General features: G+C 45.0%; 1 protein-coding gene across 4 annotated transcripts in view; it reads left to right on the forward strand.

Annotated features, from left to right (window-relative positions):
- Positions 1-13,124, forward strand: part of MID2 (midline 2) — a 98,148-nt gene that overhangs the window by 24,099 nt on the left and 60,925 nt on the right. For all 4 annotated transcript variants that reach the window (XM_045881291.3, XM_045881281.3, XM_064574459.1 and 1 more), the window contains exon 3: positions 3,258-3,353. In XM_045881291.3, the coding sequence (XP_045737247.1) occupies positions 3,258-3,353 (96 nt within the window). The remainder of the gene's footprint in view (positions 1-3,257; positions 3,354-13,124) is intronic.

A 13,124-nucleotide genomic window follows, 5' to 3' on the forward strand; every position in this document is an offset into this window, starting at 1 on the left:
TCGGGGTTTTCCTCAAATTATGTCTCATAACGTAAGAAAACAGTGGCAAAAAGCCATCAGCAGATGGTGTTTTCATTAGCCAGAGATTTATTTTTCCAAGCATTTTCATATTAATGAAGTAAGGTTGAAATTAGAGTCATCTTGTCCATTCTAGTTCTGTGGTGTTAAAATGTGCTGGCTTTCTGCAAATTGCTAGGGGGCCGAAGCAAAATAAGCATTTGCCATAATTTTTGATGGTAACCCAAGGTCCATAGTCAAACCAGACCCCAAATTATGTGTTCAGCCCTAATTTTTGTTTTCAGTGGCTTTACAGAAGCTGCGAGTCTCAGTGCTGGGCCATAAATGAGGAACACACGGCAGGGGCACTTAGCCCTGCTCGACACTATGAATTATTTATAGGCTATTAGTTTAGAGACAAGTGTTGCAACAGGTTGCATGGACTCGTTAGAAAACATTTTCCCCATGGAATCCTGTATTTGAATGGAAACGCATTACAGTTTGAAACACAGGTTTCTAATACTGTATCCGCTCTGAGTTCATCAAGCTACATTATGTCTACCTCCTCAGTCCCTATAGTCAATGGTGAGACATGGGATTTCCATTGGTCTAGGAATCTGGACCTCTGTGCTAGTAGAAGTCATAACCGATGGGGCCCATTGCCTATACCCACTGTCTAACCTAAGCTGGACAATTTCATCGAACCATAGCTCTGTCTTAGTCACCCCCCAAGCCAAATTTTTGAAGAGGAGTCCAGACATGCCACCTCCACATCGTCACTACCGAGGGACCCCCTAACTCTGTACCTTTTGGCATTTGCTTCCAAACCCCACGGAAACGCCTTTTTCAGAGGTCACCAGTGACTTCTAATGACCAAATCCAACTGCTTTTTCTTAGTCCTCCTATTTCTTGCCCTCTCTGCATAGCGGACAGTGACAAGTCCTTTCTCGAAACGTGTTTCTCTCGATTACCCTCTCAGCTTGGCCCAGACCTGCAGTACCAATGGCCTTGAACATCACAGCTTCCTCTTAACCAGTGTCCCTGCCCCTAGGCTCTCCTGTTTCAGTCTGCCCCACATTATTGCTGGTAGGTTGAGCTCATAAATGCTGCCCAGATTATGTCATTTTCTTGCTCCAAAGCCTTTGGCAAGTCCCCACTGCTAAAAAATAAAAATAGGTACAAAATCCCCACTTAAGCATTCAAGACCTTCAAAACAGGCCTCCAGCTCTATTTCCAACCTTGCCCCCCACTACTCTCCTGTACCCTCTATTCTAGCCAAATTCAACTTCTCTTCCCTGAACACGTCCTTATACTTTATTCCCTTTCACTCACATTATTCGTTGTGTATGGAACACCCTGTCCTCCTTCATTTCTGTGTGTTAAAATTCACCTTGTCCTTCAAGACCCGCCTTCGTTTCCCCTCCTCTTTCTCTTGGAATTCACTGCGTCCTCACTGGAGCAGGTGCTCATTACCTTTTGTTGTATCTGATCTCTGAACTTCTGCCATTTTTTTGTCTCGTGACATCTACTTAGCTTAGAGATCGTGTCCAAATCAACAGTTGCTGCCCTTCTTTCTCCCTTCTTCACTCTCTTTGCCCTTGCTAAGGAGAAGGCCATGGATGGAGACGGTTGGGGAGTTAAAGAGGGCCAGGGGAGACCCTGTGCCCAAGCCAAGAACAGTGGAATAAATGGGAGAAAATGACTTCCACGGGAATAAAGCCAAAGAAACCGAGGGAGATCTGGCAAGAAGGGGAGCAAAGCTTAAGCTGGTTCTCATAATCTAGTTTGAGAACAAGTGACATCAGACTGCCCATCCTGGAAATACATGTATCCATGGGAATACATCCTCTGGGATGGACTCATGGGCCAGTGCCAAGAATACTAAGGAGCCACAGCTACTTAGTAGATAAGAAAGGGGCCAAGTACATGAGTCTTCTCCCCATTCCTCCACTTCCCTTTGCTCCCCGCCCCCTCCATTCCCTCCTATCAAAAACATGAACTTTGAACAATACAAACCGTAGGAGCCATGGAGACAGCAACGAAGTGATGTACACAACCAAGGGAAGGAATGTTAGCAGAATAAGGGCCAAGAAGTTGGGGTATTACATTGCAACAGACTTGGTGGGGGTGTGGGGATGGTGAGTGAGAGAGGAGTGGATTTTGAGACTGGTCCTAGAGGAGAAGCCACCAGAGCTGAGGACTTGGGAATGGGGAGGAATATAAAAGCCCATTATCAACCTAGAGTGAATAACATTCTGTTTTTTTCACATAAGGAATGGGAGGGAGGAGCTTGCGCAACTGAAAATACGCTAAGAGTTCTGAGTACTGTTGTACTCTTGTTATTTTAAACATTTGCAAAGTGCTTCTCATGTGTACCAGAAAGGATCTATGTACCAGTAAGCAATCATAAGCAATGGATGTCCTACCTTGATACGTCAGGTGTCACGTTTTGAAGTCTGTCGTCTGCATGGGCTATTCCTTGGGGCCAAAGAAGGGAAGCTGTGAGATACAGTGCTCGATTTTGATGAACCTCGCAGTTAAAATACTATCTTTTTTTCCCCTGAAGGAAACTACTGATAAATCTAAAATGTTTCCAAGGGGAAAAAAAAAAAAACAAGAACAAAAAATCATGAATACTGGGGCAAAGCTGTGACTGAGGCTAGAGAACTGGGTTCTAGGCCCAGCTTTGTCATCTACTAATTATAGGACTGCAAAGAACACTTTACCCCCATTCTGAAGCTCAGTTCTCATCTGTAAAATGCTGACATATCCTACCTCATGGATTGTTGTGGTTATTAAATGTTGTATATGAAATTGCCTATAGCATAGTGTCCGGCACGTACTATTTGTTCAATAAATTATGGTTCCCTTAGTCTACTCATCTGTAAAAGAGAGGATAATACCTCTTTTCCTTATGTCACTGGATTACTATGAAGGCAAAATGAAATACTATGAAATACTTTAAAAAGTTAAAAATATTGTAGAAAACATAAAGTCGCCTTAACATTAAATTCCTATATCCACGAAGTCATGATTGTCATCTTTTCCCCAATAACGAGAGCCTGGACCAAATGCACAGTGTTACTCATTAGCACCTAGAACAGTGCTTGGCCCACAGCAAGGGCTCAATGAATCTTTGAAATGTTTGCCAACTGACTGAATGATCTCCACATGATATTGGTTCTTAAGCTCATTGAACCTTTCTTATTTTTTCCCCTCTTCCCTGTTTCCCTCTGGCTTCATACTCTCGGGGATGGCAGCAAACTCTGGAGATGAACCTCACCAACCTGGTTAAGCGCAACAGTGAACTAGAAAATCAAATGGCCAAACTAATACAGATCTGCCAGCAAGTTGAGGTATGTAACGGAAACTTTTGCAATTCTTTCAGAGGACCCAGATCAGGCGATCCTTGGGGGGAACACTTGAGTCTTGTCAAGAGTGTAGCTCAGCCATTTGGAATGAAGGGCTGAATGATAGTTCTAGGCAGTCTCATTCCCTTAAGATGCTTGTTCCAAGAAAAGTGGCAAATGGCTATTGTTTAAACAGAAATAGGTGGGTGGCGGCCATGAACTGGGGAGACAGCAATCCAGGGGGTAATCCGTTCTTTCCAAGGGGTAGGCAATATGAGAATCCAACATGCAGCGTGTTTCTTCTTTCATCAAACTGGACATCTTAGCTCCCTAAAGAGATCCCTGGGGTGTCACAGGGGCAGCTGGGAATCCTGGGTCCTTGGAGTCGGGCGAGGTTCGTTCCGGGCAGTATTGTGTCTGTAAGAATGCTTATCAGGTTTGCTTCTCCTGTTCCTAGCCTCTCCTCCCTTTGTCCCCACGCACCTCCCTTGATCCTCACTCATCACCGTCCCACTTGCTCTTGTCATCAACAAATGCTCTCTATGTTCAAGTTGTCTGAATTGTAGAGTGTCATACAAGTCTCAAGTTTTTGAAACCTGTTACCTGCGTCAAGCTGACATCAAAGAGCAGAGCTTACAAGAGGAGTCAGTCTTTTCATAAGTGGATGTAATAAAAGAAAGATGTTACTTCTCTTTCTTTCTCAAGAGCACGGGACTTCAGCTGTAGCGTTTGGTTTCTGTGTTGGTTTTGTAAAAGAGGCAACGGTAGGACTTCAAGTCTAAAGCGGGTCGGGTAAAATGTTATAGCACTCTTCCTGGGCAGTGATTGGACAGAAATGTTTCTAATTCTATTTGTAATCCCATGGTCTAGTTGTAACCTTACTTGTGTGACAGATAAATGTAGTGGTTCAAGTTAAATCCCACCTAGGGATTTCTACTTAAGGGAGTGTGAGAATCTTCTAGTAAGAAAAAGAATCGTCTTATACTCCTAATTGTTTGGATGTCTTCAAGTCTTGCGTTTCTTAAAGTAGGGTGTACTTGGATGATGAGCATACCATAGCAATTTAATCCCTGCTGGGCACTCCGTTTGTGGAAGAGAGTGGTGCTGTATGGAGGGTGCAGAGAACACCAGTTAAACTCAGGGGCGAGATGTGGAAATGTAGCAGGGCATTTAGGGAGAAGCCCGAGGAATGGAAAGAAAGAACCCTGGAAGGTAAGTTACAAAATGGGGTTCTAGCCCTGGCACTGCCATTAACCGGTGATATGAATTTGACTAAGTCACTTAGCCTCTCCGCTTCAGGGTCCTTACCTGTAAAATAAGGGGTTGAACTGACTCCCTGACCTTCGATGTGTCTTCCAGATTTCACGGGTCATGATTCTGCAAATGGTTACTTTCTTTATTCTCTTCTTTGGTCTTTGATTTCGTCCTTTACTACGTGCGGGGAGAAACAAAGCAGAAGGCATTTTAGAGTGCTTTTCAGCTAGTCGAACTCTGTTCCACTCTATCAAAGCTTCTGATTATGCTGTTAGGTTACAGTATAAGAAACCCACACTAGTGTAGAGACAAGGAAGTATTGTACGCAGGAGACAAGATAAGGGATCCCTTGGCTTAGAATTCTCATGGTTGAGGGCGGGGTAACAGCTATAGTGAATAAAACGTGGTTAGAAATTATAATTATCACCTTCCTCATTCTCATCAAAAAGACTATTAAGTATAGTGTAAGTTGTAGTCAAATTAGCAAAGTAAGCAGTTTGTTTTCATTGCTTATTTGCCCTGAGACCTCTCCAACATCTCATCATCCCACCCCTGGGCAGTTTATCACTCTGACCAGCTTCACCCAAACAGAACCCGGTTCAAGCCCTTCCCAGCCCACCGCACCAATCAGACCTTTGTATTCAGGGCCCCACTCTTTTCAAGCAGCGAGGAGCTAGTCTCATAAAACAATGCATCATTGTGTTCAGAGAGGAGGACTCATTCTGGCCCTCTGGGTAACAGGCAATGTTTTAACAGTGCCTTTCTGAAGTCAGTATTCGGGCTTGAGCCTTGCAGGAGATGACACCAGCGCTGCCAAATATAAGCCAAGTGGGAGGGAAGAGCAGCCCCATGATGAACCAGCAAAGGGGGGTGCGGATTAAGAGGCTCCCTTAGAGATGCTCGTTAAATCCATTGCGTAGGCCGCTGTCTGCTCTGGCACACAAAAGGTCGCCTTTTGCTAATACTTACTTAGGCACGGCTTTGTACCAGGTACAAAGAAAACAGCATGGGCGGGCACAGTATCTGCCTTCGGAAGGCTTACACACTGCGCAAATCCACCCGGATACGGATATACACGTGCGGGCCATAGAGACAATGGAATAAAAATGTTAACCGACGGTTGGCAAAGAACCATGAGATCCGGCATTACATGTCAAGGGTGAGAGTGTATTTGGGGAGTTATCTCCATAGGCCCTCCAGTTTAGGATTCTTTTTTTTTTTTTTTTTTTTTTAAAGATTTCATTTATTTATTTGACAGAGACACAGCGAGAGAGGGAACGCAAGCAGGGGGAGTGGGAGAGGGAGAAGCAGGCTTCCCGCTGAGCAGGGGGCCCGATGCGGGGCTAGATCCCAGGAACCTGGGACCATGACCTGAGCCGAAGGCAGACATTTAGCGACTGAGCCCCCCAGGTGCCCCCAGTTTAGGATTCTATCTTTGACAGGAACCCTGCAAGATGGTTCATGGAAGAGTGTGGCTGTGCTCTATGACATCATCCCTTCTGAAAGGTTAGGGATGTGCTCTAAGCTTCCCCATAATAATAGGGTGAGTCCAGGGTACTTATTATGCTCATTCAGCGCAGAGCCTGTGTGTCCAGAAGGCTTTGGAACAAGCCCCGGGATTAGAAATGCAGTTAAAGAAGGGACTTGAGACTTCATAAATGCTTATAAATACTTTATACAATGAAATAAATAGTAGGAGACTGGCTGTTATGAGAACCGGACACTAAAGGGTGATGTGAATTTTTTTTTTTTTTCTTATTCTATCGAATCCAGCTTTGTCTATAAGGAATGACTCTATTCGCAGTGTGAACCAGGCCTTTCACGTTGGGCGGGGGTGGAGGATACCAGCGAAGGCACTTCTGAGAAAACTGGAATAGGGCTATTTTCCTGCCAGACCTGTTCCCCTTCCTTATTGTCTGCAAATGTTTTTGTCGCAGATTGACTTTTCATAAAGGGGCCGTAAATACTGCCTCTCTCCTGGTTCTTCCTTCTTGTTCTCTGTTCTCCCCAGAAAGTAAACAAAGCCGCAGTCTTCCTATTATTACAGAAACAGAGATTAAGATCACCACAGATTTGTTAGCTGAATTCCTTAGTAAGTCAGCCTGTTCCAGTTGCTGCCCAGCTTCCAGAATTCAGGGGATGGGCAGCTGGAAACTGTTTTTTTTTTTTTTTTGGTTGGGGCTGGAGAGCATGGGAAGGAGGCAGGAGCAGAAGGAAGAGTCCTTTAATCTGGTTAAGGGAGGGCCATGCTTTGACCCTCTGGACTCTGGCCACTTGATCTCTATATATAGTTCTTTGTCCTTTCTCATCAGGCATCCTTTGTTTACATTTCCAAAGGAAATCTCTGTTTAATGCATAGCCAAGGGAAAATGTATACCAACAGATGAATATTTCCTCTTGGCTTCCAAGACCGCGCCGTTTTGTGAATAACAAGCATTCCTGAAAATATTGAGGGGAAGAAAAATAGTTAAGTACTTGGGGATCGGTCAGTTGACAACAAAGCATTTCTTGAGCCAACACTGCGTACTCAGTGCAGTGGGCAATTTGGGAACTATAAAAGAAACATATGCTGTTGCTGGCCTCCTGGAACTTTTGAGTCTAGCTAGGGAAAATACAGTTTCTAGTAAGAAAGAGAAGCATTTAGGAAGCAGCACGCAGTGTAGGGAAGGTAACCTTTCCGTTTTTCCTTCTTCAGCGTCGTTGGTAAGTTTCAGGGAACTGAGCCCACGAAAGCACCTTCCTGGATATTTTGTGTGGCATCTGTTTTCAGCAGTCCAATGGATTAGTCCATCCCAGAAGTCCCATGGGCAGATTGATTTCTTTCTGGTCCTTCTCAAGCCTTTTAAGGAGCTGGGTGGCTTCCCTTAGTTCGGTCTTAGCCTCAGTTGCTTTCGGAAGTCTTACTGTAGGTGGCTCCGCGTTCTCTGCCCTTTCTGCCCGTATCACACGCTGACAGGGTATTTGGCTTGCGAAGGGCAAGCAGCAATGCCTAACTGCTTCTCCAAGCATAAAAATAGGTGTTTGAATGGGAATTAATTTTTAAAAACCACGCTTCTGTGGATGACTTCAGCAGATGCTCCTTAAACGATTTAGAGTGGTGGAGCTGGGAGCAAGAATCGAATCGAAAGCATTAAAACACAGATCTGTTGGTTGGAAGAGTCTTCTCCAAGCCCCGAGAACATGATGAAATGAAGGAGTGAGTGGAGTGAAGTCAATGTAATCAGGGAAAATCTCATAGAGAAAATGCATTTTAGCCAAATGTTTCGGGAGGAAAAATAAATGACTCCCTCCGCTGAGACAGCGAGTGGAGAGGTATTAGAGGAGGTGGAAAAGAGCCTGTCATGTGGGCAAAATGGTATGCTACGCCCTGGGTGGACACTGGGTAGACAGAGATAAATAGGAAGCAGTCCCTGCCCTCAACTCAAGGGAGCTTACCTGACAGGTAAAATGTCAAATACAGTGCGAAGTGGTAATTATTGTAATGAAGGTAAGTGCAAGATGACAGGCTAGCGTGGAGAAAGAAACACGTAAGTCTGCCCGAGGGACTTAGGAAAGATGGCAGAATGGAAATTAAAAAAAAAAAAATCGAGTTCTCTTGAAATAAGTGTTGAATTTTTTGCTAATGAGAATGAGGTAAGGTAGTGAAGCGGACCCCATGCAAGAACACAGAAGGGTAAAGAGCACAGAGATGTGCGGGGCACGTCTTGGTTCAGCCAGAATGTGAAAGGTGAGACTCATTCATTGCAAGAGGTGAGTGTGGAGTCCCATGGGCTAGGGCCTAGATAATGAAGGGCCTTGTAGGCCATGCGTAGGTATTTGGACTTTGTCCTAAAGACTCTGGGGAGCCATGGAAGGATTTAAAGCAGGGGAATAACTGGATAAGACCTGCATTTCAGGATTGCTCTGGCTGTAGTACCCCCACCCCCGATGGAACAGGGGTCAAAGGTCAAAGGTGAAGGCAAAGAGGCCACTCAGGTGGCTTTTTACTGATGCAGGGAAAGACAAAGGCCCAACCTAAGGTAGTGGTAGTAGGGTTAGGGAGGAGGGGATACATTCAAAACACTTCTGGGAGGTAGAATTAGTATTACTTGGTGATCAGTTAGATGCAATGGGTGAAGGGGTGAAGAGAATAGTAGGATGATCCCCAGGTTTCTGGCTTGGGTCGCTGAATGGATGTGTCGCCTTTTAACTAAGTCAGGAAACACAGATGGAGGTCTTTTTAGACACCAGAGGTTTGTCACACTGTGAGCCAGATAGTCAGGTAAGAAATGCCTAGTAGGCAGGTGGCTGACTGGATCTGGAGGTCAGGAGTGAGGTCTGGGGAAGTAATAAAGACCTAGGACTCATCAGCACCTAAGTAGCACATAAAGCCACGGAGAAAGTCTAGAACGAGAAGGCCCGGGACAGATCAGCCCAATTGTTTGTCACGCAGAGTACAACGACAAAACGACCTTCCCGAAATAAATGGAGAGTGTGGAGCTTTTCATGAGATTACTGAAGAATGGTGTGCCCTTAGAAAATTTAAATATCAGAGGGGCGCCTGGGTGGCTCAGTCAGTTACGCATCTGACTCCTGGTTTTGGCTTCGGTCGTGATCTCAAGGCTGTGAGATCGAGCCCCGCCTCAGGCTCTGTGCTCAGCGAGGAGTCTGCTTGAGTTTCTCTCTCCCTCTCCCTCTGCCGCTCCCACCTGTGTGCTCTCTCTCTTTAAAAATAAATCTTTAAAAAATTTTAAGGGGCGCCTGGGTGGCTCAGTTGGTTAAGCGTCTGCCTTTGGCTCAGGTCATGATCTTAGGGTCCTGGGATTGAGCCCCACATTGGGCTCCCTGTTCAGCGGGGAGTCTGCTTCTCCTCTCTCTGCCCCTCCCCCTGCTCATGCTCACTCTCTCTGTCTCTCTCTCAAATACATAAATAAAATCTTTAAAAAAATTTAAATATCCGAAGTAAATGATTCATTTGTGCAAACAATCAACATTTTCGAAATTACCTTCATACAGACTATACTAAGTAACACTTAATGAAGATTTCTTATGTTCCAAATAAGCACTTTATATATGTAAACTCATTTCATCCTTCCAACAGCTCTTAAAGTAAGCACTACTATTACCCCTGCTTTACAGGTAAAACATTGAGATACAGAGGGATTGAAGTGATTTACCAAGGTCATGCTGCTAGTAGGTAACAGAGTGGGGGTTTGAATCCAGTTACTTTAGCTCCAGAGCCTGGGCCCCTAACCACCCCGCTGTGCTTCCTTTGGCAAAGCCAAGGTACACACTGCTTGGATGTCTCTTGTCCATCACCAGTGGTTCCTGACCCATCGTGAGGATGATTTGGAGTCAGGGGTGTGAGTGAGGGATGTGAACGCCGGAGGAGAGCAAAAGAGAAATGAAAAACAGAAGGGAGGAGGAACACCGTCCAAATGGAGGATCACAACAGCAAAGGAAGAGAAGCCTTCAAGGTGTGGAAGGTTTGATAGAGTCCATTGGAGTAGTAGCAACATCATACGGGAAGGTATCATTAGTGACCTCTGAGAGAGAAGGTTCAGTGGGAAGGTGAGGATGGAAGACAGACTGAGAGAGGTCAAGGAGATAGTTAAGTTGTAAGGAAATGCAGACCACCAGGAGTTTGATAGCGAAGGTGAAAAGAGGACTAGAGTGGTAGTTATTAACCTTTTCAAGTGCAGAACAATCTGACTCACACACACACACACACACACACACTCTCACATAAACTCTAGTCGTTTATTCTGTGACCGGGCAGCTAGTAATAGGGGTCACTAGATCCACTCTGACTCACACCGCCCATGCTTCATTTCTCCTCCTCACTTGGCTTCCAGCCACCTCTCCAGCCCAGGGCCCTCTTGCCCAGCTCCAAAGCCTCAGTTTCTACAATTCTGTCCTTCCAGAAATGGTATATAGGTTCTGGGATGCAGTGTGCCATGGTAGGTTTGGAGCTGGGCGGACAGGAGTCATGCTCGCTGTTGTAGCCTTGGACGTGTAACTAGTCTGCACTCGCTTTCATCATCTGTAGGACTTAGACTAATCAGACCTTGAAGGGAAAGGTAGTACATGCAACGCACTTGCTACTGTGCCTGGGATAGTCAAGGCTCAATAAATGGTAGTAGTAGTTGTTGTTGTAGTAGTGAGAGGAGTAGGAGTAATAATAGGAGTGGCTGTTAGCAATAGTAGTACTTAGTGATATTTCTGGGCACCACACCTTTGCCAGAGACTCCTCTCCCGGACCTCAGGACTTCTAGAGGTTTTTATCTTTATTTCCGAGGGTAGGGAGGACAGTGATTCCTGAATGCGCACCATCAATTTCCAATTTAACGTACATGAACTAGCACGCTTCTTGGGAAGGAGGGTGTAGTGAATTGTAGCACTAAAAATGTCGGGAATCTCAGCCATGTGACCCTAGTCAATAACCCAGCAACAACTCTGCGAAGGTGGTACAGTAAAAAGGGGTCTTGTGCTCAATAAGCTGCTCGTTTTCAGTTACTGAATTAAATTTTACCTAGTGGGGAAAAAGTTCACTGCCCTTCTGCAAGAATATCTAAGGGAGTCTTTAAGTTGATACTTAGGTAAACTTGCCCGTTATCGGGCCCAGATTCCTCTTGATTACTGCCTCTAAGCCAAGGCAAAATAAATAAATAAATAAATAAATGAATAAATGAATAAATGAATAAATGAATAAATAAAAATAAAAATAAATAGAAAAAAGAAAAGTTTTAGGGAGGGACACATACTTTCATTTCTAGTGGTTTTAAAAAGATAGCGTTCTTTGGGATTTTTAGAATGTTTATTAGCCAAAATGTTCTGTATTTTTGTGAGAGATCACAGAGTGAGTGGAGCCAACTTAACAGCTCCTGAGGAAGATTTGGGCTACTAGCACCTGGGGAGAATAAAATAGCTATTTTGAAACCAACGTGGAATTATAGGTGGAAAAAACGATTTCCGTGAACAATGAAAAGTAAGTGCATAGTGACCTAGCCAGTCTATTCATTTATAGCACTGAAATGATTAATTCAGAGTATTACATCCAATCCTATTAAGTGTATGGCAATTGACTCTTAATATAGATGAAAAACCTAAATCAACTGTGGAAATCCAAGGTGTGGGCAGAGCCTATTTTTATACTAGGAAAGCAAAGGCTTTATGATTTTTCAGTCATCTAAAGCATTCCATTCTTTTTCAAACATACTTTTTGACAATTCTTGCTAAATTCCAGCGAAATAAAAAATCCGAGGACATGAACTGCTGCATTTGAAACATTTGGAGGGTATGGACACATGGCAGGGTTGTAAGGATAAAATGGGTTAGGATTAATACTGTTTCCTCTCCTCCTCCCCCACATCTGTAGGGCATCTAGGCTCTCTGGTGTAGTCATGTTTTCATAGTCAAAACAGTTCACAGAGGCACGCACTCTCGTTCTGTTTTTGCACTTTCTTTGGCACAATGAAGCTCATTTTATAGCCCCATTTCCCATCTGCTGCCTTCCCCCTCCAGTTCCCGTTTCTCGGTGTTCAAATTCCAGGTTACTCACCGAGTGACCAGAACACCTGTCTAATTTTGGACCCCCTCCTGGCTCCGCTCTTTGCACAGCCCACCCAGGTTCCCCATGTCCAGCATGCCCTTGGAAAGTTGGTGGAATTCTAATAATTCAAGCGAAAGTCCTGTCAAGTCCACTCTGTACCTTTAAATGTTTCCAGTTCTACCCCGACCTCCAATTTCTCTTGCCTCAATCCAACCCCCCAAAAACCAAACCAAGACAAAACAAAGACAAAAAGCCCCCGTAAAATGAAAACAGCCACCACCACTACAACGGACATGCACATAGCCATTGAGATGCCCTTTCTGGGGCGCCTGGGTGGCACAGTCTGTTGGGCTTCTGCCTTCAGCTCAGGTCATGATCTCAGGGTCCTGGGATCGGGCCCCGAGCCCCGAGCCCCACGGCGTCTGGGTTCCCTGCTTAGTGGGGAGTCTGCTTCTCCCTCTCTTTCTGCCCTTACCCCCACTCGTGCACGCGTGTGCGCGCGCGCTCTCTCTCTCTCTCTCAAATAAATAAAATCTTCAAAAAAAAAAAAAGAAAGAAAGAAAGAAAGAAAGAAACGCCTCTCTAGAGAAGTCTAGCTGTGTGATAGGGTGAGCAGGGATTGGGAATGGGAAAGAATCCTAATTGAATCATATGTGCCGGGCTCTATGCTAGAGGCACTCTTGTCCCTGATCCCACTTCGTGTTGGGATGAGAGAAGTTAGATGCTTTTTTCCTCCCTTCATTAAATAGCTCTAGAGGCATAGATGGTCTCTTGGGAGGCCTGGCCCATGGCAAGCCTCTCAGGTACGGATCTCTGAGAGCCTGGAGCAGCTCTGTCCTCACAGCCCTTGGCGGGGTAGGAAGCAGAGGGAGGACTGCCGCTCGAGTTGGCAGAGGGAAGCAGGAGCGTCCGCCACTCAGGCACTTTTACTTGCTCAGATTATTTTTGTGCCGTGAGACCCAAGTGAGGGGTGAAAATCGAGTGGGCAGCTC

This window comes from Mirounga angustirostris, unplaced genomic scaffold (genome assembly GCF_029215605.1).
Source record: "Mirounga angustirostris isolate CCGP_5_RB_7025 unplaced genomic scaffold, mMirAng1.0.hap1 SCAF_11, whole genome shotgun sequence".
Taxonomy (NCBI): Eukaryota; Metazoa; Chordata; class Mammalia; order Carnivora; family Phocidae; genus Mirounga; species Mirounga angustirostris.